The sequence below is a fragment of the Phacochoerus africanus genome, chromosome 9, assembly GCF_016906955.1.
Source record: "Phacochoerus africanus isolate WHEZ1 chromosome 9, ROS_Pafr_v1, whole genome shotgun sequence".
Lineage (NCBI taxonomy): Eukaryota > Metazoa > Chordata > Mammalia > Artiodactyla > Suidae > Phacochoerus > Phacochoerus africanus.
The window spans coordinates 47,948,495-47,975,320 of record NC_062552.1 but is presented as its reverse complement, the minus strand read 5'-3'; the positions used below and the strand labels follow the sequence as shown (position 1 = coordinate 47,975,320).

Genomic DNA, 26,826 nt, shown 5'->3' with positions numbered 1-26,826 from the left:
GGGGATCTGGTGTTGCCATGAGCTGTGGTGTAGGTAGCAGATGTGGCTCGGACCCCGCAATGCTGTGGCTGTGGCCAGCAGCTACAGCTCTGATTCTACTCCTAGCTTGGGAACTTCCATATGCTGTGGGTGTAGCCACGAAAGAAAAAAAACCAAAAAACTTGTGTATAAAAACTAAGAGTCCCAGAGTCCCCGTTATGGCTTAGCAGGTTAAGAACCTGACTAGTATCCATGATGATGTGGGTTCTACCCCTGGCCTCAATCAGTGGGTTAAGGATCCTGCATTGCCACAAGCTGTGGCGTAGGCCTTGGATGTGACTCGGATGCTGCACTGCTATGGCTGTGTCGTAGGCTGGCAGCTGCAGCTCCAATTCGACCCCTAGCCTGGAACTTCCATATGCTGCAGGTGTGACCATAAAAGAAAAACACCTAAGAGTTTTGTCACGAAGAGCTGTCTTCTCTTAGGCACAAGGCTTCTTACCTATTTTCCAGCTTGAGAAGCACATGTCTCAGACCGCTGCGAAAAGCCAACCTGAGTGGAATTTTCTAAACACACACTGGATGGATGGTTTTCCTGTTCAACATAACATGCGTTAGCTTTTTTCTTTTTGTTTTTGCTTTCTAGAACTGCACCTGCCAGCTGACACCACAGCCACAGCAATGCAGGATCCGAGCCTCACATGCAACATATACCATGGCTCACGGCAATGCTGGATCCTTAACTCACTAAGGCCAGGGATCAAACCTGCATCCTCAATGATACTAGTTGGGTTCGTTACCGCCGAGCCACAACAGGACTCTCAAAACGTGTTAGCTTTTTAAAAGGCCCATACTGAATTGTGGGAACTTACAAAGCATCTCTTAATGTCACAATGAACTGGAAAGCAACCATGGCCGCAGGTGCCAACTTCTGAAAATCCATTGGTCCCCTGACTCTAATTGTATTTGAATCACCAAAAACAAATTTGAACCTGGTAGAGGTGTGTCGGATGAACTCTGAAATTAAATACTCCTAGCACTGTTGGTAGGACGGTAACATACAGTTGACTTGGTGGCTGGTGGGCTCCCCAACTTAATTCTTAATTCAGGCTTGGGTCTACGTGATTCTCTACCACTCTTTTAGGAACCAAGGTGACGGTGTGGGCTTGCTCAAGAGTTCTGGTCTCAGAGTTCTGTAGTGGCTCAGCAGTTAACAAATCCCACTAGTATCCATGAGGACACGGGTTCAATCCCTGGCCTCGCTCAGTGGGTTAAGGATCTGGCGTTGCCGTGAGCTGTGGTGTAGGTCGCAGATGCCACTCAGATCTGGCATTGCTGTGGCTGTGGCATAGGATGGCAGCTGTAGCTCCAATTTGACCCCCAGCCTGAGAAACTCCACATGTTGTGGGTGCAGCCCCAAAAACACACACACACACACACACACACAAAAGAGTTCTGGTCTCAAGGGGGTCAGCCCTTCTCACTTAGTGTCACGCATCTGTAGGGGCACCTGGGTGGGTTGGGGTACAGATACCATAGGCTGTGGCAACAGGGACAGACCAAGACCAAAGAGGCACTGATTTATTCTTAAGACTTCATGGCTACCATAGGACTGTTTGATACTCTGCCATTTAAAAAAAGCTATCCAGGAGTTCCCGTCGTGGCGCGGTGGTTAACGAATCCAACTAGGAACCATAAGGTTGCGGGTTCGATCCCTGCCCTTGCTCAGTGGGTTAACGATCCGGCGTTGCCGTGAGCTGTGGTGTAGGTTGCAGACGCGGCTCGGATCCCGCGTTGCTGTGGCTCTGGCATAGGCTGGTGGCTACGGCTCCAATTAGACCCCTAGCCTGGGAACCTCCATATGCCGCAGGAGCGGCCTAAGAAATAGCAAAAAGACTAAATAAATAAATAAATAAAGCTATCCAAATATATTTTCTTGAAAGAAACATTTATTTATGCTCTTTATTGGTCAAACAGTTTCAAACAAATCCAAAACAGGTGTTCACATTTTGAGCCTTTAGTGAAAAGACGCTATGCCATGCTGATCCTGTGAGATGTTTCCCTGATGCATTTAAACACGGGGCTGATCAGGCAGAAGATGACTTATGTGACAGAAGTCGGCTCAGAAATTTGCTTGAAAAAGGCCATGACTTAAATCTCATACGGTTTTTTAACAACACAAAGGTACTTCAACATGTGATTTCAACAGGTTAATTTCAAAACAAACACCCCAAGAATCAACTATCCCTTTAAATAAAAAAAATAATCAATTTATACTCTTCTTGAAAGAACTCCAACAATGTAAAATAAGTTCCAATTCCATATATATATATTTATATATATATATGTACACTTATAACTTAGGTGCTCTGATTCTCTCTCTACTCTTACTCATGCATCGTGGTGGGGGCAGACGTGAGGTGCTACAGCGGCCTCTCTGAGAAGGCAGTGTAGCTCCTCACCCTGGCAAACAGCAGGGGTGTGTACATCTTGTCCATCTCGAAAGCCGTGACTGCCGTCTCTCCAGTGGATCTGGAAAGAAAGCACAGAATCCATTGTTCCAAGATCTCAACTCATTTAAAATCCTTGCCTATTCTGGGGGGAAGGGGGGCATTTTAGGCTTTAGCCTTTCTTATTTTTAACTCATCTCTCAGTCAATTCCAAATAACACACGAATAATAGAAATTTTGAAAAAAAATTTAGAAAGGGGTAAAGAAAAATCACGCATCATCCTACCACCCAGATACAGCTGCATGAAGTGTTTCTTCCTAGCATTTCAATCTTGCTATTGAGCTTTGCTATTGAGATCACAAGCTACTGGTAATCCTGCTTTTTAAAACATTATGACATAAGCATTTCCTCACATCATTAAAGACTCTTCAGAAAGACGACTTTGTGGTTGCATAATATTTCACTGTCTGCTTACAACCACAATTTACTTAATTCCCCTTTTATTGGAGACTTAGGTTGTTTTCAACATTTGACAGTTAAAAATACTGTTGTGGAGTTCCCTAGTGGTGCCAGTTAAGGATCCAGTGTTGCTGCAATGGCATGGGTTTGATCCCGGGCCCCGAAATTTTCTCATGCTGTGAGTGCAGCTAAAAAAATGTTATGATATTTTTTATTACACCCTTTGAACAGATTCCTAAATTAAAGGTGATAGACATTTTAAGGCTCTTATTAAAATGTATTTTTAAACAAATTATAATGCCAGAGAGAATTTAATGAATTCATATTTGCATGATCAACAGTGTAATTTCAGATTGGGAGAAAGGAGGTAACGAGTTATACTACCACAGCCTCCTATTTTCTTCTAAAAAGGGGGGGGGAATAAACAGAAAATTCGAGTGAATTTATAAACATTATAACAAAGTCAACATGATCACGAGCAGTTACAAATTATGTCATTTTTTTCTCCTAAAATATACTTTTCTTTTGCTTGGTCCTACTTCTGGGTTTGGTTTCTTGCTTTGAAAAGAAAAAAATGTTGTACTTCACAGATTATTCCAAGATAGGAGGATTGGTTAGTAAAGGGGAGAAGAGAGAAAAATGCTTTCTCAGCTGCCAGGACCTTTCAGAAGTGTGAGAAGTTGTTCAGAAGGTGGAAATGTGATTAAAAAAAAAAAATGTGGGGCACTGGCACCCACAGCAGGACTTCTGCCAGGACTGAATAAAGTGTATTTGCCCCATCAAAAAAAAAAAAAAAAATGGTTCAACAACCTGGTTGAGGCCATGAAGTAGGTAAGTCAATGGAAGGTGACTTCACAACCTGCCTCTCAGAACTGGGGATCCAGTGGAGACCCTTGGTCACCAACCAATATTCTCCCAAACCTAATAACAGCTCACATCAGTATCCACACGAACTGATACACTTCACTTTCCTAATTCCTTTATTCTGCACTGTTCCTTTGGCACACACCCTCATCTGTTACACAAAGAGCTGTAAATAGAAACCATGAACAGGTTTGGCTTTGGAACACACACTGGACCTTTTTTTTTTTTACTTTTTAGGGCTGTGTCTGCGGCACATGGAGCTTCCTAGGCTAGGGGTCGAATTGGAACTGTAGCTGCTGGCCTACACCACAGCCACAGCAACACAAGATCCAAGCTGCGTCTGCAACCTACACCACAGCTCACGGCAATGCCGGATCCTTAACCTACTGAGCAAGGCCAGGGATTGAACCTGCGTCCTCATGCATGCTAGTCAGGTTCATTAGCTGCTGAGCCACAGTGGGAACTCTCACACAGGATCTTTTTAGCAGACTTACTTTCCTAACTACAATGTACAATGTACTTAAATCTGTGTGTAATCTGTGGGGGTAAACCAAATGGAAAAGAGTGAAAAATAGTTAAGACTGAAATGTGAGAGAAGAAAAAAGAGAGCTGGTGTTTTTTACAACTGCCTTGAGTATGATAATGAATGAAGCTGCGCCTGGACAGCTTAGTGACCAGGCCCCTCCCACTCGCGGAAGTGGCTCTTTGACCTCACAGTGGAGGTGCCCACCCTCGCTCCCATGGGCACTGGGTTGGACAAATCAATTGATTTATCTTCACCTACTGGTTCTTTGAGGGCAGTACCTATTATAACCCTGGAAAGAAAAACAAAAACAAGGGCCATTTTGTGGATAAATGCTGAAGCCACAGAGAACAGGTGTCCAATAACTAATGAACTAATATTTGGAAAGAGAATTTTTCACTCACTCAGTTTTCTACAGTTGTACCTGCAATATTCCACTTGGTGCCAGGATCATGGAAACCATCAAGAGACTGTTCCCCTTGACAAACATATGGGGTTTTACCAATGGCCACTACATAGTCCACTTTTAGTTTTTTCCAAGGTGGCTGCTGTCTTGGTTTGTGGGAGCCTTATCCTGTGGTTCGGCTTTGTAATCCAGCCTTAACTCTGAGGAACCAAACCCTATCTGAGGGTCCCCTTGGTCAGACGGAAAGACACATCCACTCTGTAACCTTGGGACTGCTAGTTGCAGGTGCCTACTTGTAAGTAATGTGACAAGAGTGATGTATCCAGATGAGTTTGTTGAACCTCTGGTGGCCACTGGAACACAGCTGCAGCCCCACATGGAAACTCTGATCCGCTTCTTGTACAGGGACACGGCGAAAATATCTGTATTTATAGTCAAGTGGCTTCTGTAAAAGAAGAGGTGCATGAACAACAACGAGGCCTCACTGCACTGATCAACACAGAGACAGAGACAGATGGATGAGCTACAACTCACACAAACTACTCAGCCACAGAGGCTCAAGGGCAATGCCAGAAGTTACGTAATACCCGCACACAGTAAAGGTTGTCTTGGTGTATGAGTGCCTGCAAAAGCAGGAAGGGTTAGAAAAGCAGAAAGCCTTTCCGTCCCACCATCATCATCTCAAGCGTCACAGCAACCCCAGGTGTGATGTGACATGTGACCACATCGTTGCCATGTCACGGCTGCTGGGATGAGGACCAGGGCGGGGAGCCAAGGGTCAAGGTCAGAGATGGGAACTCAAACTCCTGCCTCTTAAGCCTAGTACTTCCTTCCACTCCAAAACACTTGGGAAATTTTTAAAGAGGGAAAGTGATAAATTGGTGAAGGCTACAGAAAAAGCCCAGAGTATAACTTATCTTTTTGCCATAATAGTAAAAGTCAACGGAGAAACAGATGTGACAAGGTTCACTGGAATCAACCCTTCTGCAAATACGGCCAAACACACAAGAATGCGGACACTATGCATGGCTCTGCTGTGTCATATTCTGAAGAGAAAACTGGTGGCCAGCACAGGAGGTCCTGAACTCTTTTATTAGACAAAACCGAAACAACTCAGGTCTCACAACACCCACCTCTGACCTCAGGAAACTCACAGCTCCTACAGATAGAAGTGTTTCTGCCCCGACTCTAGGAGCCAGAGCAGCCAGAGCTGAGGGCCACAAGGTGACAGGACTTGATGAAACCCTGCTCTAACTATTCCCAAAAAGTGTGCTGGGAGGGGGAGGGGGTGGGGAGGATTTAACGCAAGAGAAACTTTGTTCAGAAACTCTATTAATGATATTCACTATACTTCAATAAACTTAAAAAAACTCTACCGATTACAAAAGCAGTAGGCAAGTCTATTCCAACACCTCACAACTGACTTGCAGGGCACTATGGTTTTTAACCAGGACTGAGAAAACCGCACATGGAGAAAGGTTGTGAAAAAAATTAGGCCCTTAATCTGTGAAGTGAGTTTAAGGTATTCTGCAGTGGAGTAATTCAGCCACCCTATTTGCTTGGCATTTTTTTCCCCCTCTTGCAAGAACAAGAAGGAAATGATCTCACTTTAGCTTATTTCCAGTAGAAACTGAAATTCTAAAAAATATCCTTGTGACAATTTAGCAAGAAAACCTATGATTCGAAATGAGAACAGCTGAAAAGATATTCAGATATAATTGTACTAGTTATTTCAGAAGATTTTTTGGCTTTAATTTCACGTGTAAAAAAAACCTGGACCAGCAAAGGAAACTTAGAGAAGAACAAATAATTGATCCAATAAAAAAAATTAATTGCACTTTGGAAAACCCTCCAGCTCTCTTCAGAGATGGGCTATTAAGACAACACCCATTTTGTGTACCTGTATTGTGTAGTGTATTTTATCCTTCCTGATCAAGAATGTGTGAATGAGCAGGGTACAGAAATCAAAAGAAAACTGCCAACCCTTCTTTGCATACTCACTTCTTCTTTTTTCTTAGTTATCACAGCAAATACTTTGGTCTGATTGTCTGTATCTTGTGACAAGCGATAATGACCCAGTAGAATTGCATCGGTTCTAAAAATTAAAAACATCCACATTAGGTCTAACAGTCAGTTATCTGCATTTATTTAAGCAATGGACAGTCATAGGCTAGAAGTGTTTAGGTCGGCTAGGAGGTGAGCACACCACATCTAGTTCCCGAGGCCCCAGACCTACTGAAGCAGGGGTGGTATTTTTCACAAGTGCCCGATGACAGCTTCTTTAATCATCCAGTATTAAGTTACACAATCTGCCAGTTACCTCCGGAGACGTGGACTGGACGGAAAACGACAGAGGGACACACTACCTGGTATTCCTGGTTCTTAAACGTGGAACGATGGACGGAGGCTCCTCGGGGGTGGTCAGCATCATCACGTGGCCGTCCGGAAAGAACCGGATGTACCTGTGTAGCCAGGAAAAGAGACCCACAACACCACGGAAATATAAAGCATGTCCTTATTTATTGGCACCTCAACTTGTTTATAGCTGTGAAACCCACATGGAAATACCACGGGCCAGAGAACTGGCACAACATCATTGAAACGAATGTGATCTGCAAGGTGGGCAGCAGAGAAGCAAAGCGTTTTGTTACCTTCCTTAGAGGGAACGGTGCAACTTTTAGTTTCACTCACTGAATAAAAGCAAATGGGATTAGACATCTGCTCAAGTTTTGGGTCTTTTTCCCCCGAAGCACTTAATTAATGTCAGACAAAGGTGAGGTCCAATGATATCACACAGCTGTTAACACTGCTTAACGGGTTTCTCAAGGACAGTGGTATTTGGAGACAGTGAGGCTGAGCATCAGCTCTCTGAAAAGGGCAGAAGACGAGGGAGAGCTCCAAAGTATAAAGTAATTCTTAAATTTGGAGGCCAGGACGAATTAAGTGATTTATCTTCACCTATTGGTTCTCTGAGTGCAGTGCCTGTTATAACCCTGGATACAAATACTGAGGGCCATTTTGTGGATAAATGCGGAAGCCACAAAGAATAGACGTCCAATAACTAAGGAACTAATACTTGGAGAGAGAGAATTTTTCACTCACTCAGTTTTCTACAGTTGTACCTGTAATATTCCACTTGGTGCCAGGCTCTATAGAAACCATCAAGAGACTGTTCCCCTTGACGAATATATGTAGTTTTACTGATATACACGCCTGTAAGAATAAACAGATTTTCAAAAAAGAATACGACAGACAACTCTTAACATTACAATCAGGCAACAGGTTTCCAGCATTATTTCTACCGTGGTTTCCTTAACATATGCTTCCGGTACTCAGCTCTGCTATAGAAAATGAAGACAGTGTGTTCATCAAAATCAGCACAATAGATCACAATTTCTCTAAAGAATTCAACTTACCATCAAACCGAACACGGGGCCTTTCTAAAAACATCTCTCTCCAGGATGTGTAGGGAACAAGTTTCATGCAGCTTCTGCCCCAAACTTTTAAGCAGGCCAAACGCCATATCTCAGGATCTCTAGGTAATAAAAGCACAACATCACAATATATAACAGGCTCAGTCTCTCTTCGCACTCAGACATAAGAAACATTCTTCCTACCAGACAAGTTCTATCAGCAACACTGGTTGAGGGCCTGCCAGGCTCTGTCCTAGCAACAGGGGCAGATGGATGGACAGGACAAAGGCTTTGCTCTTTTAAAGTGAAAGCAAACAAAAACAAGAAAGTGCAGAGAGAAAAGTTCCAAGTAGTGTGCTCAGTGCAAAGCCAAACAAATCAGGGTCAAAAGACAAGGATGATGGCAGTGGGGAAACGGACACTGTTTTTTTCTGGGCGGGTATCTATGGTGAGGAGGAAGGGTTCCTGGCAGAAGCCACAGCATGCAAGGCCCTCAGGCTGGAGTTTGGCTGGTATGCTCAAGAAGGGGCAGAAAGGTTCACGTGGTTGCAGCTAAGTGCCAAGGTGAAGTGCAGACTACTTGAGTGAAGAGGTGGTCAGAGGCAGGAGTGGCTATCTGAGCGAGGTGGAGACCACCGGAGGACTCGGAGCATGACTTATGCGTTTAAAAGATCACCCTGGTGATTGATTAATGGAGAATATGCTCAGGGGGTGTTAAGAGTAGAAGCCTAGGACAATAAAGAATGCCAAGGCCATAAAGCAGACCAGGCCTGACAGTGGCTAAGTCCAAATGGGACCTGGAGAAATAGTGCGACGGTCAGACCGGAGATAAATTTTGAAGGTAGCACCAAGGAGACGTTGTTATGGGCTTGGTGCAAAAAGCAAAGCAAAAGATGTACTGAGGAGTTCCCATCGTGGCGCAGTGGTTAACGAATCCGACTGGGAACCATGAGGTTGCGGGTTTGGTCCCTGCCCTTGTTCAGTGGGTTAACGATCCGGCGTTGCCGTGAGCTGTGGTGTAGGTTGCAGACGTGGCTCAGATCCTGCGTTGCTGTGGCTCTGGCGTAGGCTGGCGGCCACAGCTCCGATTAGACCCCTAGCCTGGGAACCTCCATATGCCGCAGGAGCGGCCCAAGAAATAGCAAAAAGACAAAGAAAAAAAAAAAAAGTACTGAGACAGACATGATTCTAATACGGCTTAAAGTAATTTTAACCCCATCTCTAACATTCAGGTTTTTTCAATTTTTTGGGTTTTTTTTTTTTTTTTTTGGCTTTTAGGGCCACACTGGCGGCATATGGAGGTTCCCAGGCTAGGGGGTCGAATCGGAGCTGTAGCCGCCAGCCTATGCCAGAGCCACAGCAATGTGGGATCCAAGCTGACTCTGTGACCTACACCATAGCTCACGGCAACACCAGATCCTTAACCCACTGAGTGAGGCCAGGGATCAAACTCACATCCTCATGGATTCTAGTCGGGTTCGTTAACCACTGAGCCACGACGGGAACTCCTGACATTCAGTTTTAAAGATGTAAGAACTACTTACATCCAAGCCAGACTGCAAAAAGAGATAAATCTCCCCCAAATTTATGATGTGCTGTGTCCTTAAAATGTTTACTTCAAATAGGTGTATAACTAAGTTTTATCCTATCCTTGAAAATTTGTTTTTATTAATCAATTCCCTTTTTATAATGTTCTCTCAAGTATAACTGAAAGAAAAGTTAATGGCAGAACAGGGCTAGAAACCCCAATTTCAAAAGGCTGGGTCAATTCACTAGGTGCTTACCTGTTAAATAGAAAAGCGCACAGATCACCAGAAAACAAAGGCTTCAATCAATTCCAGTGTTTGACCCAACAGACTCCAAATGAAATTAAGTTATTTAAAAACAACACATCGGAGTTTCCATTGTGGTGCAGCAGAAACAAATCCGACTAGGAACCATGAGCTTGTGGGTTTAATCCCTGGCCTCGCTCAGTGGGGAAAGGATCTGGTGTCGTGTGTAGGTCACAGACAGGGCTTGGATCCCGTGTTGCTGTGGCTATGGTCTAGGGCAGCAGCTGTAGCTCCGATTGGACCCCTGGTCTGGGAACTTCCATATGTAGTGGGTGCAGCCCTAAAAAGCAAAATACATACATACATACATACACAAATACATAAATACATGAATAAAATATAAAAAAATAAAAACAATGCATCTAAATTTTAAGAACTAACGTTATAAAAAAGTTATGAGGGAGTTCCCCATGTGACTCAGCAGTAAGGAATCTGACTAGGATCCATGAGGACTTGGGTTCAATCCCTGGCCTCGGCTCAGTGGGTTAAGGATCCAGCATTGCCATCAGCTGTGGTGTAAGTTGCAGAGCCAGCTCAGATCCACACTGCTGTGGCTGCCGAACAGGCCGGCAGCTGCAGCTCCGATTTGACCCCTAGTCTGGCAACTTCCATATGTCACGGGTGCGGCCCTAAAAAGCCAAAAAAAAAAAAAAGTTTTAGGTGCTAAGGACTAAGTATATATTCTTCTGTAAGACATAAAAGATTGCTCCTCTTAATGTTATACTAAACTATAATTATTTTTCACACAGCAAGACTAAAAGTATAGGGTAACTTTTTTTCATATATACCACATTTTCTTTATCCATTCATCCACCCATGGACACTAAGGTTGTTTCCATGTCTTGGTTATTATAAATGATGCTGCTGTGGTGAGTTCCTATTGTGGCTCAGTGGAAACAAACCCAACTAATATCCATAAGGATGCGGGTTCGATCCCTGGCCTCACTCAGTGGATTAAGGATCCAGCATGGCTCTGGCTGTGGTGGTGGTGTAGGCTGGCAGCTGCAGCTCCCATTTGACCCCTAGCCTGGGAACTTCCATATGTCTTACCTGCAACCCTAAAAAAAAAAAAAAAATTGCTGCTATGATCATTGGGGTGCAGATATCTTTTTCTTTTGGATATATATTCAGACATTACATTAATAAGATGAAAGGTAATCCTTTTAAGGGACCACAATCCATTGTAATTGCATAAAAATAAAATCTACTGACATCATCTGAGATACTTACTTACCAAGGGTTTTCTAATACATGTGTCTTACCAGCCTACCTTTAGAGAGGAAAATATGTAATTTAAAAAATTTTGGCAGCATCCACAAATAATTTTTTTTTTAATTTACTTTTTTATTTTGTTTGGCCATGACTATGATTCTCTCTCATCTTATTAATGTGGTATGCCACACACTGATTTGGGTGTAAGGATAAATCCCACTTGATCACAGCAAATGATCCTCTTAGTGTGATGAATTTGGTCTACTAGTATTTCGCTGAGATTTTATATCTGTATTTGTCAGCAATTCAGGCCTATAGTTTCCTTTTCCAGTAGTGTCTTTATCTGGCCATGTAGAGTGAATTTGAGAGTATTCCCACCTCTTTGATTCTTTTGGAAGCATCTGAGAAGGACTGGTGTCAATTCTTTAATATGTTTTATAAAATTCACCCATGAAGCCATCTGGGCCTCAGCATTTCTTTGTTGGGAGAATGTTTTATTCCAATTCAATCTCCTTATCAGTAACTGTTTTTTTTTCAGATTTTCTATTTCTTCCTGATTCAGTCAGTCTTGGTAGGTTGTATGTTTCCAAGCATTTTTAGGATAACTTTTAATAAGCCAAAAGAAAATTCTAGTGCAATCTAAATTTAAATCACTACTACTTCATGGATTCAGAGTTACTGTGAAAATGACAAGTATATTTTCCTAGCATAATTCTTTTCCCAAATCAGCCAAGCTACTATGCAAACTACCCCATGGACGTAATATGTTTGTTCTACATATTATTCTACACCCTGGAAACCTAGTGCATTCTGGCCATTACCTACAAAGCTGTTTGAGAAATTCATGTAAGTACGGCTTAGCCAAATTGCTTAATGTAAGCTTTTACCGAGAATATCAAATTCTTTTATCAAAACTGGCAAAAGACAATAATCCCTTTTGCAACGTTGCTTGAGTTGCTTTAAAAACAAACAAACAAAAAAGTTAGTACCTGGCACAGATATAGAATCCTCTGCACACCTGTGACAACTGCTCTAATGATCTGAGGTCCAAGTCGCTCGACACAACCCATCGGAAGATGTACATTAGCACCTCCATCGGCAGCACTGTGAAAGAAACCCACCTCTCAGTGACTCTCCTGTGTGTCATTCTACTGTCACGCTTCCAGTGCCAGTATCTTTATGTCTTCTAACATTCTATAAATCATACCTTTAGTGCTGCTCAGAGCTGCAGCACAAGCATATTTAACTACCCGAAAGTAATGCATAGTTTTTAACTTAAAGACACAAATATATTTCTTTTTTCAGTCTAGAACAGAGCCAAAGTTTTTATAAAGTGCCTCTTTCCCTCAGAAGATCACCATGCCATCAAGACATATAAAAATAAACTTTAGAAAAGCAGTTATGTACACGCGCCATGTGATTCATATACCATTTGTCAGAACATTAAAAAGTTTTTTTCATCTCCTTGAAAACTTCGAATTGTTCTCCTCTGAGAGGTTCCGTAACTAATGAAAAACATTCAACATGTGAAAAAATTTTTTTCAACACTCAGCCTCTCTCAGGACTACTGTCCAATTTGGCTGAAGTGTAGTATTCCTTCAACTGCTTCAGGGGGGCCCCAACCACTCACACATTCACTCTCTTAGGTCGTCACTGGAAAAAGCACAACTGTCATTGGAACAACTTGCTGCAAACCCTGCTCTACTCCAGACCTTGAAAGGCTTATTAGCACATACAGATGAGTTATAACTAGATCACCGACCACATTTAGAATTAGAACAAAGGTCCCATAAGCTATCTGAACTTGTAAGCCTGGAGAACTTAAACCTCAGGCAAAGTCTTTCCCCCTGAGTTGTAACGAGCACAAAGTCACACCTGAGATGTGAGTCTGACTGCTCTCGAGCTCAGGCTGACACAGTTTGAGCACAGACTCCTGAAAGGTGAGCTGCTGCTGGAAGTAGGCCAGGAGATCCGCCGTCTTGCTGTCCTCATCCTCATCTTCATCTTCGATGCTGAGAAAGAAGGGAGGTGAGCAAACTCAGTGCTCCTGTCGACGCACAGTTTTCACAGTACTTTCAAATCGGCTCTAGAAAAAGTCATCTAAAAGCAAACGTCTTACTGCCCTTTTTCCTGACAACAGGTGGCCCTGCTTTGAAAACAGCTTCAGCAATTTTAATTCCCACAGAGAAAGAATCAGAATTTTTCTCTAAAAGCATTGAATCGTAATTAATTAGTTTTATGGTGAAGTAGAGATTTTGAGAATTAGTAAAAAGGGTAATTTCAAATAATTTTTAAAAATCTTATGTAAATATAGCCTTTTAAGTGATCACAATCCATTCTAATTGGATAAAAATAAAATATACAAACATCATCTGACGTACTTACTTACCGAGGATTTTCTAATATATGTGCCTTACCAGCCTACCTTAAGAGAGAAAAATGTGTAATTTTTAAAATCTAGGCAGCATCCACAAATACATTTTTAAAATTTACTTTATTTTTCATTTTGTTTTGGCCATGCCTGTGGCATGCGGAAGTTCCTGGGCCAGGGATCGAACCCACACTGCAGCAGTGACCTGAGGCACCACAGCAGTGATAACGTCAGGTCCTTAACCCATTGTGCCACCAGGGAACTCCTCTGCTACTGACTTTACAGAAGACAAAAAAACCCCGGAGAGACTAGGGCCTAGTAGATCTGGTAAGAAAATAAAGAAACATATCCTTAAAGAACTTTCATAGCATCTGGGTTTGTATAATGGGACAGGAGAGAAAGAAAAGCTTCTTTAATGTTTTAATATAAACTTTCATAACAGCACCTGGCATTTATTTATAAAACTGGCTAAGGGCTAGGTCTAAATGACTCTACTCAAATTTATTTATTTATTTTTAGGGACACATCTGTGGCATTTGGAGGTTCCCAGTCTAGGGGTCTAATCAGAGCTGTAGCACCCAGCCTACGCCAGCCTACACCACAGCCACAGCAACGTGGGATCCGAACCACACCTGCGACCTACACCATAGCTCATGGCAACACCGGATCCTTAACCCACTGAATGAAGCCAGGGATCAAACCCAGGTCCTCATGGATACCAGTCGGGTTCACTAATCGATGAGCCATGACAAACTACTCAAATTTAAACAAGGCTCAGAAAAATCTCAAACGGAGCCCTTTGGAGTGTGAACTACTTCACACTTAAATTGAATTTGGTGAACAATATTATTAGCCCCAGAGTTCAAACAGTCAATACATGCTCAAATATGTCAATACATATTTTTAATATGCCTTAACCAAAGCTTAAGTGTTAACACTATAGGCACTTACAAAAGCACTGGCAATCAGCATCAGTTATTGATAAAGGTAACTTAACTGCTTCATGATAGAGGTAATTAATAATGACTAATAGAACGTCTCATTACCCAAACTCTCTATGTACTGCTCATTTTAAACCTGACATCCTCTCATGGGTACAGACTCCCCTTCTAATATTGGCAAATGGGTTTTCGGGGAGAGAGGGATTAAGCCAACACAAAGTAATACCTGTTTTACAAACAGCTTCAAAAGTATTGGCTTAAAAATACATTCTCTTGATCTGTGTCCATACAAACCATCAATGCCACTCCGTGACTCTGATGCCAGTGGCATCTATGCCATGAAGGTGGTTTCTTTTAGCGGCCCCTGTGCTTTTAAACAGTCTTAACAATATTCTCTCTACAACGAAGTCAGGCTGGCGTCCAGTGTTTTCCTAATACAAAGACGTTTAAAAAATGTGTAGTTTCAAACAGATACAAAAGGGAGAAAGACCAGTGTAAAGAAACCCCATGTACCCAAGTTCAAGGATTCTTAACATTTTTCAGCTTTGGCTTGATCACATTTTAATAGTTTTAACTTTATGTAAGTTTCAGAATGTTGAAATGGGTCCCTTAATTTACTCCTTTCAATGATCTTTACTTTTACTAAAAAACAAAACAAAACAAAAATACTCTTTCACCACCTTGTTGTTACATCTGTTTAAAATGCGCATTAGAATACTTCAATCTTAAAATTCCCCTAATTAAAAAATGTCTACAACTTTATAAATAAGTCTTTATACTAAAGACTACATAACAGAATTAGCACCATCTTATCATGTTAAGAGTCAACAGGGCAAAGAGGCTTAACTTTAACAAACTATATATTACTGTCTATCAAATTATATACGCACTAGCTGTTTCCAACGCCATCACCATCTGGAGACCGGGTATAAGTAATCTTGAACTCTATATCAGGTACAAGTTGCATAGCCCTACGATAAAACTTGATGGCTAAAAGAAGAAATAAAGCTAAATTAGCTATGACCACACATTTTTGTCATTTCCTTTGATTACCCTCAACTGTGGTTTAATTTGGTAACTTTCTTACAAACAAATTCCCTTTTTTCTACATGCAGCAGTAGTTCAATGAACAAATTTATTTCCCAAGTTTACTGTTCAGAAATCATCTTTTTCTAAAGCTCTTGTGTTAGAGGAACTTAAGAGGTTGCATTTTACTCATCTGGTAGCCAATCTTTTCCCTCAGCCTCTCATGTACTAGCCACTATATGTGGTTCTCTCTGAGCTTTGAAAATGCCATTGCTGTCACCCCAACGAAAACAAACTTTATGCAAATTTCTTTCTAGGATGCAGAGTTGAGGAAAATCAAATGCTTCCTCAGGAGCGGGGTAAAGGCGTTTTGGGGGATTCATCCTTCAGAGCCACTTCCTTTGGACCCACTGCCTCTTAGTTAACTAACCTTTAACGCCTGTCTTTTAATGACTCTCCTGGCTGGGCGGTTTAGAACTGGGACATTTAACAAAATCTCTGCCACTGACACAGACCACAGACCTTGGGGCTGCACAGGCCGAGTATCTCATTGCTCAAAGATGAAGCCCCTCAGCTGAGTCTACTCTCCCACCTCCTGTGACTCTGGGCAAGTCACACCACATGGGGACAGGGGTCTCGCAAGCTAATACCGACTATGGATGGGTGTCACCGTTTGGGCCCTTTTACTATATCCAAGTAAAAACACCACTAGAAGGAACTTACGAATAAACGTAGTAATTCTGACAACATCATGGAGAGGGGCATTTTTAAACAATTCAAGCACAAGCCTTTTCCACATGCCCCAATTATTAGTTTTTAATAATTAGCCTAATGACAAACCTAACCTGTTAGGCAGTCCTCTCACCTGGTTTACTTACACCTTTCTTTCTCTTTCTCTGTCTTTTTTTTTTTATGGCCACACTCACAGCACATGGAAGTTCCAAGGCCAGGGACTGAATCCCAGCTGCAGCTGCAACCTATACTGCAGCTACAGCAACGCCAGAGCCTTTAACCCACTGCACCTGGCTGGAGACTTTTTAAAAATAAATTATTTATTTACTTATTTGTTTTTAGGGCCGCACCCACGGCACATGGAGGTTCCCGACTAGGGTTCCAATCAGAGTTATAGCTGCTGGCCTACACCACAGCTCACAGCATCACTGGGTCCTTAACCCACTGAGTGAGGCCAGGGATCAAACCTGCGTCCCCATGGATACTAGTCAGATTTGCTCCTGCTGGGCTATAATAGGAATGCCCCTGGCTGGGGATTGAATCTGCACCTTTGGTCTTTTTAGGGCCACATCTGTGACATATGGAGGTTCCCAGGCTATGGGCCAAATCAGAGCTACAGCTGCCAGTCTACACCACAGCCACAGTAACGTGGTACCTGAGCCTCGTCTGCAACCCGCACCACAGCTCACAGTAATGGGGGATCCTTAATCCACTGAGCGAGGCCAGGGATCAAACCCACAACCTCGTAGTTCCCTGTGGGACTCCTTTCCGCTGCACCACAACAGGAACTCCTGCAGTCAGGTTCTTAACCCACTGTGCCACAGCAGGAACTCCTACTTACACACTTCTACTAGCCTAATAAGAGAGACAGTGAAGGATGAAGGGTATTCCTTCTTGTATAATATAAACTAGAATTTAGAAAACACAGACATGTTCCTCAATCCATCCTTCAGAGTCCCCTCCTCTGAAATAATTTTCACCTGTCAAAGGAGCAGTACTATTTTTCTTGTCTTTTTGCCTTTTCTTGGGCTGCTCCCGCAGCATACAGAGGTTCCCAGGCTAGGGGTCGAATCGGAGCTGTAGCCACCGGCCTACACCACAGCCACAGCAACACTAGATCCGAGCCGAGTCTGCAACCTACACCACAGCTCACGGCAACGCTGGATCCTTAACCCACTGAGCAAGGGCAGGGATCGAACCCGCAACCTCATGGTTCCTAGTCAGATTCGTTAATCACTGAGCCACAACGGGAACTCCAGGAGCAGTACTATTTTTCAATGAGTAACAATATTTTTAAAACTTTCTTTTTATTTTTGGCCACACCCATGTCACAAGGAAGTTCCCAGGCCAGGGATCAAACCTGTGCCAGGGCAGTAACCAGAGCCGTATCAGTGACAACAGCAGGTCCTTAACTTGCTGAGCCACCAGGAACTCTTATTTTTAACACTCTTATAATGAAGAATTAATAAATACTAAACTCTAAATGTAGAAAAAGGTTGTTTTACTCCTTCTACCAACATGATGATGTTTCCCAGTGGTATTTTTTTGGAAAGAGATGGGTTATCTGAAAATACAGTTTTTATTTCTGAGTTTTTAGAAAACGATTTCATATATAGGGAGACTGATGTTCTACACCAAATATATTCCAGTAAAAAAATAAAATCAAATAGGTCAGTAACAAAGAGTTGTTATTCAAAAATGTCACAAGATGACCCTGGGCCCTAAGTTTTTACCTTCATAGAGAGCTCCATTTTGCTCTTCTTCTACTGCTTTTAGGAAGAGTTCACGAGCCTATAAAAGTAAGTGCAAAATAATTTTTGAAAATCTGTATTAAAAATGAGTACAGGTGGTAGAAAGCTAGCATTTTCAATAACTGGTGCTACCACAGTTACACATCCACAGGCAAAGCAATGAACTTCAACCTAAACTTCACAGCTTACATAAAAAGTAACTCGAAAATGGGTCAAGGGCTTAACATGTAAACTTTAAAAACTTTTAGGCAAAAAAAATAAGAAAGAAAATCTTGGAGACCTAGCACTAGGGGAGTAGTTCTTATACTTGATAACAAAAGCACAATCTATGAAAGGGAAAACTGATAAACTGAACCTCACAAAATTAAAAACTTTTCCTCTGGGAAATTTCCTGGTAAGAGGATGTACAGACAAGCTACAACCTGAAAGAATGGATAAGCAACATATTCAACAAAGGACTTGGATTTGGAAAGACATAAAGAACTTTTAAAAACTCAACAGTAAAAATACGAGCAATCCAATTAGAAAAGACAGAGATTTCACAGAATGGAAATAAAGATGGGAAAGAGCACAGGAAAAGATATTCAACATCATTAGCCATCAGCGAGATACAAACTAAAATCACACACACTTATCAGAATTGCTAAAATTAAAAAGTAATGAGGGACTTCTCATTGTGGCTCAGTGATTAACAAACCCAACTAGTATCCATGAGGTTGTGGGTTCGATCTCTGGCCTTGCTCAGTGGGTTAAGGATTCAGCGTTGCCATGGGCTGTGGTGTAAGTCACAGACATGGCTCGGGATTGAGTTACTGTGGCTGTGGTGTAGGGCGGAAGTTATAGCTCCAATTAGACCCCTAGCCTGGGAACTTCCATAAGCTGAGGGTGCAGCCCTAAAGAGACAAAAAAAAAAAAAAAAAGCAAGCATTACTGCATTAGGACTTTGGGGAAGGTATTAACATTTGAGAAATTTCTCCCTCCTTGGGCTTCTGCTAATAAATTCTGAGACATAATAAATTCTATCTTCTAGAGACCAAGGGAATCTCAGGAACATGTGCATTACCAAAGAGGTCCATTAAGACTGTGTACCCGCGGGAAGGAGTGTAACATCAAACACCTACAATATGTTCTGAGGGACCAATTCACTGGTATACACCCAGAACACTTAACTTTTCTTCTTTTGCCAGTTCCTGCTTTCCTTTGGTATCTGCTGCTTTCAGTAGAGAACCTCTTGATGCTGTGTAAGGTCGAGTTTCTAAACTGCTCGAGCCTCCACCTGGGGCGAGTTCAAACATCCACTGAGCTCGGAACATCTGGAGTTGTGCCTACGGGGAGAAAACTGTTTTAGGACTCACAGGAAGAGCAGCTCAACTCTGGAACAACCTGACAACAGGTCCAACATTTGTTTCCACATATGTACATCTTCTAAGATGAGAAAATGCTGTCTTTAAATTATTACTATTAAGACACACACACACACACACACACACACACACACACACACACACACAATGGAATACTACTCAGCCATAAAAAAGAACAACAACATGGATGAAACTAGAGACTCTCATGCTAAGTCAGAAAGAAAGACAAATACCATATGATATCACTTATATCTAGAATGTAATATACGGCACAAATGAACCTTTCCACAGAAAAGAAACTCATGGACTTGGAGAACAGACTCGTGGTTGCCAAGGGTGAGGGGGAGGAAGTGGGGTGGATTGGGAATTTGAGGTTAATAGATGCAAATTATTGCCTTTGGAATGGATAAGCAATGAGATAGTGCTGTATAGCACTGGAATCTATAGTCATTTATGATGGAGCATGATAATGTGAGAAAAAGAATGTATGCGTATATATATATACAGATAGATAGATATGTGACTGGGTCACCTTGCTGTATGGTAGAAAACTGACAGAACACTGTAAACCAGCCATGATAGAAAAAATAAAAATCATTAAAAAAATAAATAAAAATAGGAGTTACCATCGTGGCACAGCAGGAACAAATCTGACTAGGAACCATGAGGTTGCCGGTTCAATCCCTGGCCTTTTTCAGTGGGTTAAGGATCCGGTGTAGCTGTGAGTTGCGGTATAGGTCACAGACAGCTTGGATCTGGTGTTGCCATGGTTGTAGTATAGGCCAGCAGCTGTAGCTCCAATTTAACCCCTAGCCTGGGAACCTCCATATGCCACAAGTTTGGCCCTAAAAAGCAAAAATAAATAAATAAATAAATAAATACCATTAAACACCAGTGATCCTCCAAGATAATTATTGCTTAAGATTGAAGAAACTGTGAAAATTTGCTGAAAATAAGGTTTTCTATATAGGAGAAATCTAATGGTATGGGAAAATCAAAATTTTTTTTTTTTGGTCTTTTTAGGGCTGTACTTGCAGCATATGGAAATTCCCAGGCTAGAGGTCGAATTGAAGCTCTAACTGCCACCCTACACCACAGCCACAGGAACTCGGGATCCAAGCCGCACCTGCGACCTACACCACAGCTCACGGCAACGCCAGATCCTTAACCCACTGAGACCAGAGATTGAACCTGCATCCTCACACTAGTCAAATTTGTTTCCGCTGAGCCATGATGGGAACTCCAAAAATCAAATTTTAGTTGGAACTGAAAATATAAGCCATCATTTAGGGACTGAATGTACATGTTTTCAAACATTTCTTTACTTGAAACAGTTATCCAAAAATTCAGCCTGTGAGCCCCAAGTCTTTAATAACCATTTTCTTTTTTAAAAGAATTATTTTTTTCCTAGTAAGTATCATTAAAATTTTTTTTAATTATAGAAAAAGTAAAGTCTCCTCTGTGTGGTGAACCCTGCTGTGTTGTCCGGACCCTTCAGGAACTACCAAAAAACAGCCAGCCCTACGGGAGCACAACCCCTTCCCAGGCAACCTGTACCAATGACTGATCAATGAGAGTCATCAATGACTGCTAAAGGCCTGGCTCTGATTGGTTATTCCGGCCTCTGCAGGAGTGACCAAGACAGTCACTGAGACCTCAGAGCAGAGCAACTCCCCCCACTACTCCGGCCTCCCTCCCTGCTTCCCCCAGCACAGGCGTTGACCACATGTTTATTATTGCTTAATAAACCTCCTACATCCTCCTCAGAGTCCCTTCCTGGGAACCCAACCTAGGAGGCCCTATCCCCCAAAAGAATGCCCTTGGTAACTGGATTGTGTATATTAGTCCTGGTTTTTTTTTTTTTGGCTGCACCCTCCGCATGCAGGAGTTCCTGGACCAGGGACTGAACCCGTGCCACGGCAGCAACCTGAGCCGCAGCAGTGACAATGCCAGATCCTTTACCCACTGAGCCACAAGGGAAATCTTAGTCCTGGCTTTTTTGACTATTTATATTTAAAATATGAAAGTCTTAAGAATAATTTTTCCCTACATTCTGTATAGTGCTTTGACGTCCACCTTCTTCCTCTGACACATAACAGATAAACTTCTGACCTAAGGGATCTTTGGCATCACTCAGTGCCTACAGATGGTACACTCCAAATGCGCAAGTATCATAAAACTTACAAATTCAGTAAGAGGCACGTAACTCATTACAATGCATATTTTTCTATTTCAATGCACAAAGAAATAACTCAACGCTGTAAATGGCTGCATTACTTAACACAAATGATGAATATTTAGTACTCCATTTTCCATATAAACAATACTACAATAAACATTTTTGTACATGGATGTTTATTCCCTCTATAATTTCCTTAACATTAATTTCCTGGAAGTAGAATTTCCTCGTTCAAAGGGAATGTGTGTTACTCATTTTGATCCATACTGTTAGTCTTCCCTCCAAAAAAGTTGTAGCAACTTATTCTTTCATGTACACTGCATGCATGTCCTCATAGCCTGTGCAGCACCAGGCATTAATCACTAATCATTAAAAAAAAAAAAAAAAACAACTTTGTAGGAAGTTCTCTTGTAGCACAATGGGTTAAGGATCTGGCGTTGTCACAGCTGAGGCACAGGCTACAACTGTGGTGTGGCTTTAAGCCCTGGCCCAGAAACTGCTACATGTTGCAAGTGTGGTCCCCCCAAAAATAGTCTTTGTAGATTAAATTTGCATTTTAAAAAATTATTAGTGAAACCAATTAGCTCTTCAGATGTTTATGAATAAAAACATTATTTTTTTCCACTAGTTGTCCATTCCTATCTTTCCATCTTCTGTTCTTACTAATTTTATAAGGATGTTGTATTTATATGAGAGATGGCGATTCTCTGCCCCATGTGGTATAAACAGTTTTTCAATTAATTATTTCTCTTGATTTAGGATATCTTCGGCTACGTAGAGGTTTTAAACTTTAAAGTGGTCAAATCTGTCAATATTTTTCTTTAACGTGATGAGTTTTAGTCATGTTTATACCTTGGTTTCAACACTTTAAATCCATATACTGAATTACATAGCAGCAATGACTGTATTCCTTGTCACAGAAGAAGAAATCCATAGCACAGTTAAAACTAAGCATTCTATGAGCAAGTATGAAAATACACTTAAAATTCAGTGCACATAAGAACCTACAGATCTTCATGAGGATCACCTCCGGCATGTGCGTGGAAAGCAATGGAAGAACTAAAAGAACAGGTGAAGAAACCTGCCTGCAGATCTGTCTCAGCAGAGCTGTCCTTTTCATCATCATCTCCTGCCCTGGCAGCATCAGAATGACAATCTTCCTCAGCTTCTGCCTGAGAGGGGAGAAAACAGATAATGCTCAGTAAAGCACAAACACCGTGGTCATCTGCATCTCCTACCCAGCGACCTGCGTGATGAAATATATGGCTGCCTCTCTAGATATTTTCATTACACAGAAGGCAAATGATCCCAGTCAGAAAAAGCCCAGGCTTTTTTTTTTGTCTTTGTAGGGCCACATTTGCAGCATGTGCAAGTGCCCAGGCTAGGGTTGAAATGGAGCTGCAGCTGCCAGCCTACGCCAGAGGCACAGCAACCAACACAGGATCTGAGCTGCATCTGTAGCCTACGCCACAGCTTGTGGTCAACACTGGATCCTTAACCCACTGAGCAAGGCCAGGGATGGAACCCACATCATGTATACTACTTGGGTTCGTTACTGCTGAACCACAAGGGGAACGCCTACTTTAATATTATAGAATAAACAATTTCACTGGACTCCAGCTTTAAATGTTTTGGTAGGTGGTTAAAAAGAACAACTCTGGGGAGTTCCTGTTGTGGCACAGTGGAAATGAGTCCGACTGGTATTCTTGAGGATTCAGGTTTGATCCTGGCCTTGCTCAGTGGGTCGGTGATCCAGCGTTGCTGTGAGATGTGATGTTGGTGGCAGATGCAGCTTGGATCCCATGTGGCTGTAGCTCCGATCTGACCCCTAGCCTGGGAACTTCCATACGTCGAGGGTGCAGCCCTAAAAAGCAAAAAAAAAAAAAAGTTATAAAAACAACTCTGCTTCAGAAAGCAACAGCTGGTATAGAGGTCAACAAATAATTTTTATTTAATGGATCACTGAAAAGACCACGTATAGTCCATATGGGGTTGTTTCTTCTTTACGCGAACCAGAATGTTATTAACCTACAAACGACTTTTATTAATAAACATCCTAGAAAAGCTCATTAACTGAAGACATATAATGGTGAAAGTTCTTGTAAAGAAGCCCCTATTTCATTTTTTAAAATAAATTCATATTTTTATATATTAGATTGAGTTACAGTGGGAAGATTCTGGCTGGAATTACTGAGTGTGGCCTGGGGCTTAACAGAGGCCTCAGGTGTGTTTCCTTCCATTTCATCCTTTTATTTGCCGTAAGTGTTTGCTAAATTAAATGGAGTCCTACCTTTCAGTGAAAACAGTATGTTGCCTAGGTCCAGTCTGCTACCTAACAGACTTATTAGCACATAGGGCTTGCTCAACACTTCAAGTGTTTAGCCCTACAAAGTAATGTGGCAATCAGGAAGTGACTTTGAAGGTTAGAAATAAAAATAATAAAATCTCCTTAATTTTAATCATTCCAAACATGGTAAGTTTTACAACTGCCAATTTGGGTTGTAATTTCTGCCAGGACTGAAATGTTTCTATCAACACCTATCTCTGAGCACAGCATCCGGATATACTTGTGTCACTTTGCAGTGCAACACAAGCCTGGCTTCCTATCTTATCTGTGGCAACCAGACTTACCAGAGGTGCCTGTTAGGCATGAACTAGTTAGTATATAGTATAGTGCTTGGCATCATGGAAAGGCTAAATCAATGAAGAAATAAATGAGGCAGGCTGAATTTTTGGAAAACTGGAAAATTTAAACATTAACGTATTGTCAAATACATTTTTTTAAGTCTCTTCAAGCTGAGTGCTTTTCCTACTAAGAACATCAGTAGGAAATTGCACAATAAAGAGGTTTGCGTGTACAGATCTCATTGAGAAATGTATTTCTCGCTCTTCTCAAAGTGTCTGCTTTATTACCGTAAACTCTAAGGACAACTAATGGAAGGGGACCTGAGGTCCCAGGGGGAACTTGCTAGTAATCCACCCTCTACCTCCGGCCCAGCAGCCCCATTAAATTGACTCCACGAGCTTCCCCTGCTCTCCCTGGCCCTGTGCTCGTGCATATGCTGCTCGATCTCAGAAACAGGGATGACTGCATCTCCTTCTTCACTTGGCTACTACTAGTCATCCTTTAAGATTAAGCTCAGGGATTATCCTAGAAGGAGACTTCTCCAATCCTTTTTCTTGCCTCTTCGGTTTCCCCCTTACATTTGTGCTGGTATCACAGCATTTAAGACTTTGTACAGAGATACTGTCTCCTCTAGAATTAGTGCATCGACAACAAGAATCATATTTCAGTCATCTTGGCCATTTTAGGACCAAACATACTGCTTGATTCATAATAAAGGCCTGTCCAGGCCTAGCTGTCTCATCTGTACAGACAGTGTTGGATTGGGTGACTTTTGAGGGTCCCTTTTCCTGGGTGACATTCTATGATAGTGGGTTTACCATAAATCACTGTACAGGGTTAGGTATATTAAAGAGCTGGTGTTGCACCAGGCTGATTAACAGTTGCTTGAAAAAACTGGTTGAATTGTTAAAGAAAATGCCACAAGGATATACAATGGTTATCTGAAGGATGAGGAAAGCAGACAGAAAACCTGTAATACAGGCAGCATCTTTCTTTCCCCCTGAGCTGTATTATGAGTTCTAATCTCTATGACTTTGATTTTGACAGTATTATGACAAAAACAAGAACCATCAAATGTGGGGTTTTACTACACTTTTCAACTCAAGTACCACTTGAAATAAGTAGGTCTTTGGCTGTCATCCAGAGATGTGCACTTTTTCATAATTAAGTTTGAACATCACCTTTCACTTGAGTAGTTCATGTGTTCATCATTGTACTGTTTTGCACACGGGATTAATGAAGTACACAAAGTGCTCAAGCCTGGTTTGAAAACTATTTCTGAATGTTTAGAAGCATAGTCAGTGTTTTTCTATCCTCCAGACTAACTTCATAAAATAAATTCATTCAACCATTCATATATTCAATAAACGCTGGGTGTCTACTATAAGATAGTTTGGTATCATTTCTCCATTAAATCATTTAACTTTAGCCAGAGATTAGTTGGACAACTTATTCACAGCCAAAGCAAGGCAGCTTGGATCAGAGACTAACATGTTCCAGCACACAAGAGTCCCATGGAATTTGCGTTGTCAATTTCTGGAGCCTTGCTCTGTCTTTCCGTCTGGACCGCAAAGACCGATGCTCCTGCCCTGCTCCTGCCCTCAGTGCTGTGAAATGAGACACGAGATCCTTCCAACCAGAGGCCTCCAGGACCTCCTGCCAAAATCCTGCCCCAGGCGTTGCTGCGTCCCGGGGCAGGTGCGTCCTAAATCCAAGACTCCTTAGGGGCCAGTGCCGCGCCTCCGCGGGTAGGCAGGCTTTCCACAGGGGGAGCGATCAACAAGTGTCTCCGCTCTCCAAGGCTCCCTCCCGATTTCGGATGCTGCGACGGCTCATCTCAATCTCTGCTCGCTTTTAATATAATCCCTCAAAAGGGATGAGATTGGTTCGATGTCCCCTGCAGGCCGGGGAGAGGCATTTTCCTCGGCAGTCCTGCAAACCCGCTCTGCTCACCTGGAGGCCCGTCTGGCGGGGAGGGGGGAGTAAGTGGGGTGGGGGGGGGAGCTTGGGAGGAAGAAATCTCGGGGGGGTGGTCAGGGATAGAACCCGTCCGCTCCCTCTCAGGCCTGGGCCCCAGGATAGGGGCAGCCGTGCCGCCTCCATCCTTCGAAGGCTCCTCTCCCTGTTTTCCCGGGGTTCCCTGCAGGCCCGGGCCCTCCTGCCCGCCCGAGCCCCTCCGCGGGTTACCATGCTGGCGGGCCGGCCGGCCGCGGCCGCGGGGCTCTCGGCGCCCCCTCGGCACCGCCCCCGCGAGGAGGTGCGCTGGGTGTCCGGCGTCTACTCCTGCCGTTTGCTGCGGCGCTGCTTAGCAGAGTTCTCGGTCGGAGAATCGCACCAGGCAGCGGCAGTAACTGCGGGCCCGGCGTACGGCAGCCATCTTCGTGGGGCAGGGGGCCAGATCTGGGCGCGCTGCGGAGCCAGCCGGGACTAGCAGAGCGCAAGGACGCCGGAGGCCCGCCGAGGCCGAGGACTGCACGCACAGGAGTGCCTGCCCTGCAGGAGACCTCGACGCTGCAGCGAAGCGGCCCCGGTGCTGCGGAAACCTGCGCCGGAACAGAGCATGCGCAGTGCAGTGCCGCCACCGCTGCCGCCCGCGTGGGCAGCAGAGCTCGGAGCCTCGGGCAGTGCTTGCACCGCAGAGGGCGAGGAACACAGCCCAGGTGAGGACACTGGTTTACCGAAGACCAAACTCAACCA

At 42.9% G+C, this 26,826-nt stretch overlaps 1 protein-coding gene and 1 pseudogene across 2 annotated transcripts; one reads left to right on the top strand and one right to left on the bottom strand.

Moving 5' to 3' along the window:
• Window positions 1–1,908: 1,908 nt before the first annotated feature.
• Window positions 1,909–26,456, bottom strand: FBXO9 (F-box protein 9). The gene is made up of 13 exons (XM_047797233.1): window positions 26,317–26,456; window positions 22,589–22,675; window positions 19,130–19,285; window positions 17,943–18,000; window positions 15,342–15,441; window positions 13,015–13,151; window positions 12,129–12,243; window positions 8,099–8,217; window positions 7,805–7,895; window positions 7,049–7,144; window positions 6,684–6,777; window positions 4,976–5,127; window positions 1,909–2,511 (listed from the first exon to the last, which is right to left on the bottom strand). The coding sequence occupies exons 1-13, from the start codon at window positions 26,317–26,319 to the stop codon at window positions 2,403–2,405; spliced, it is 1,317 nt and encodes a 438-aa protein (XP_047653189.1). The 5' UTR covers window positions 26,320–26,456; the 3' UTR covers window positions 1,909–2,402.
• On the top strand, window positions 26,151–26,798 carry LOC125136425 (uncharacterized; annotated as a pseudogene). Its single transcript, XR_007137182.1, has one exon. The product of XR_007137182.1 is annotated as an uncharacterized LOC125136425 (transcript).
• The last annotated feature ends 28 nt before the right edge of the window (window positions 26,799–26,826 follow it).

What these genes read in the sequence shown, in the direction of transcription:
- FBXO9 (XM_047797233.1), bottom strand. An exon ending in CTGCTGAGACAGATCTGCAG is followed by an intron (nt 19,286 to 22,588) that starts GCAGGTTTCTTC and finishes TTCTCCCCGTAG; the next exon opens with GCACAACTCCAGATGTTCCG. An exon ending in GATGGCGTTGGAAACAGCTA is followed by an intron (nt 13,152 to 15,341) that starts GTGCGTATATAA and finishes CTTCTTTCTCAG; the next exon opens with CATCGAAGATGAAGATGAGG.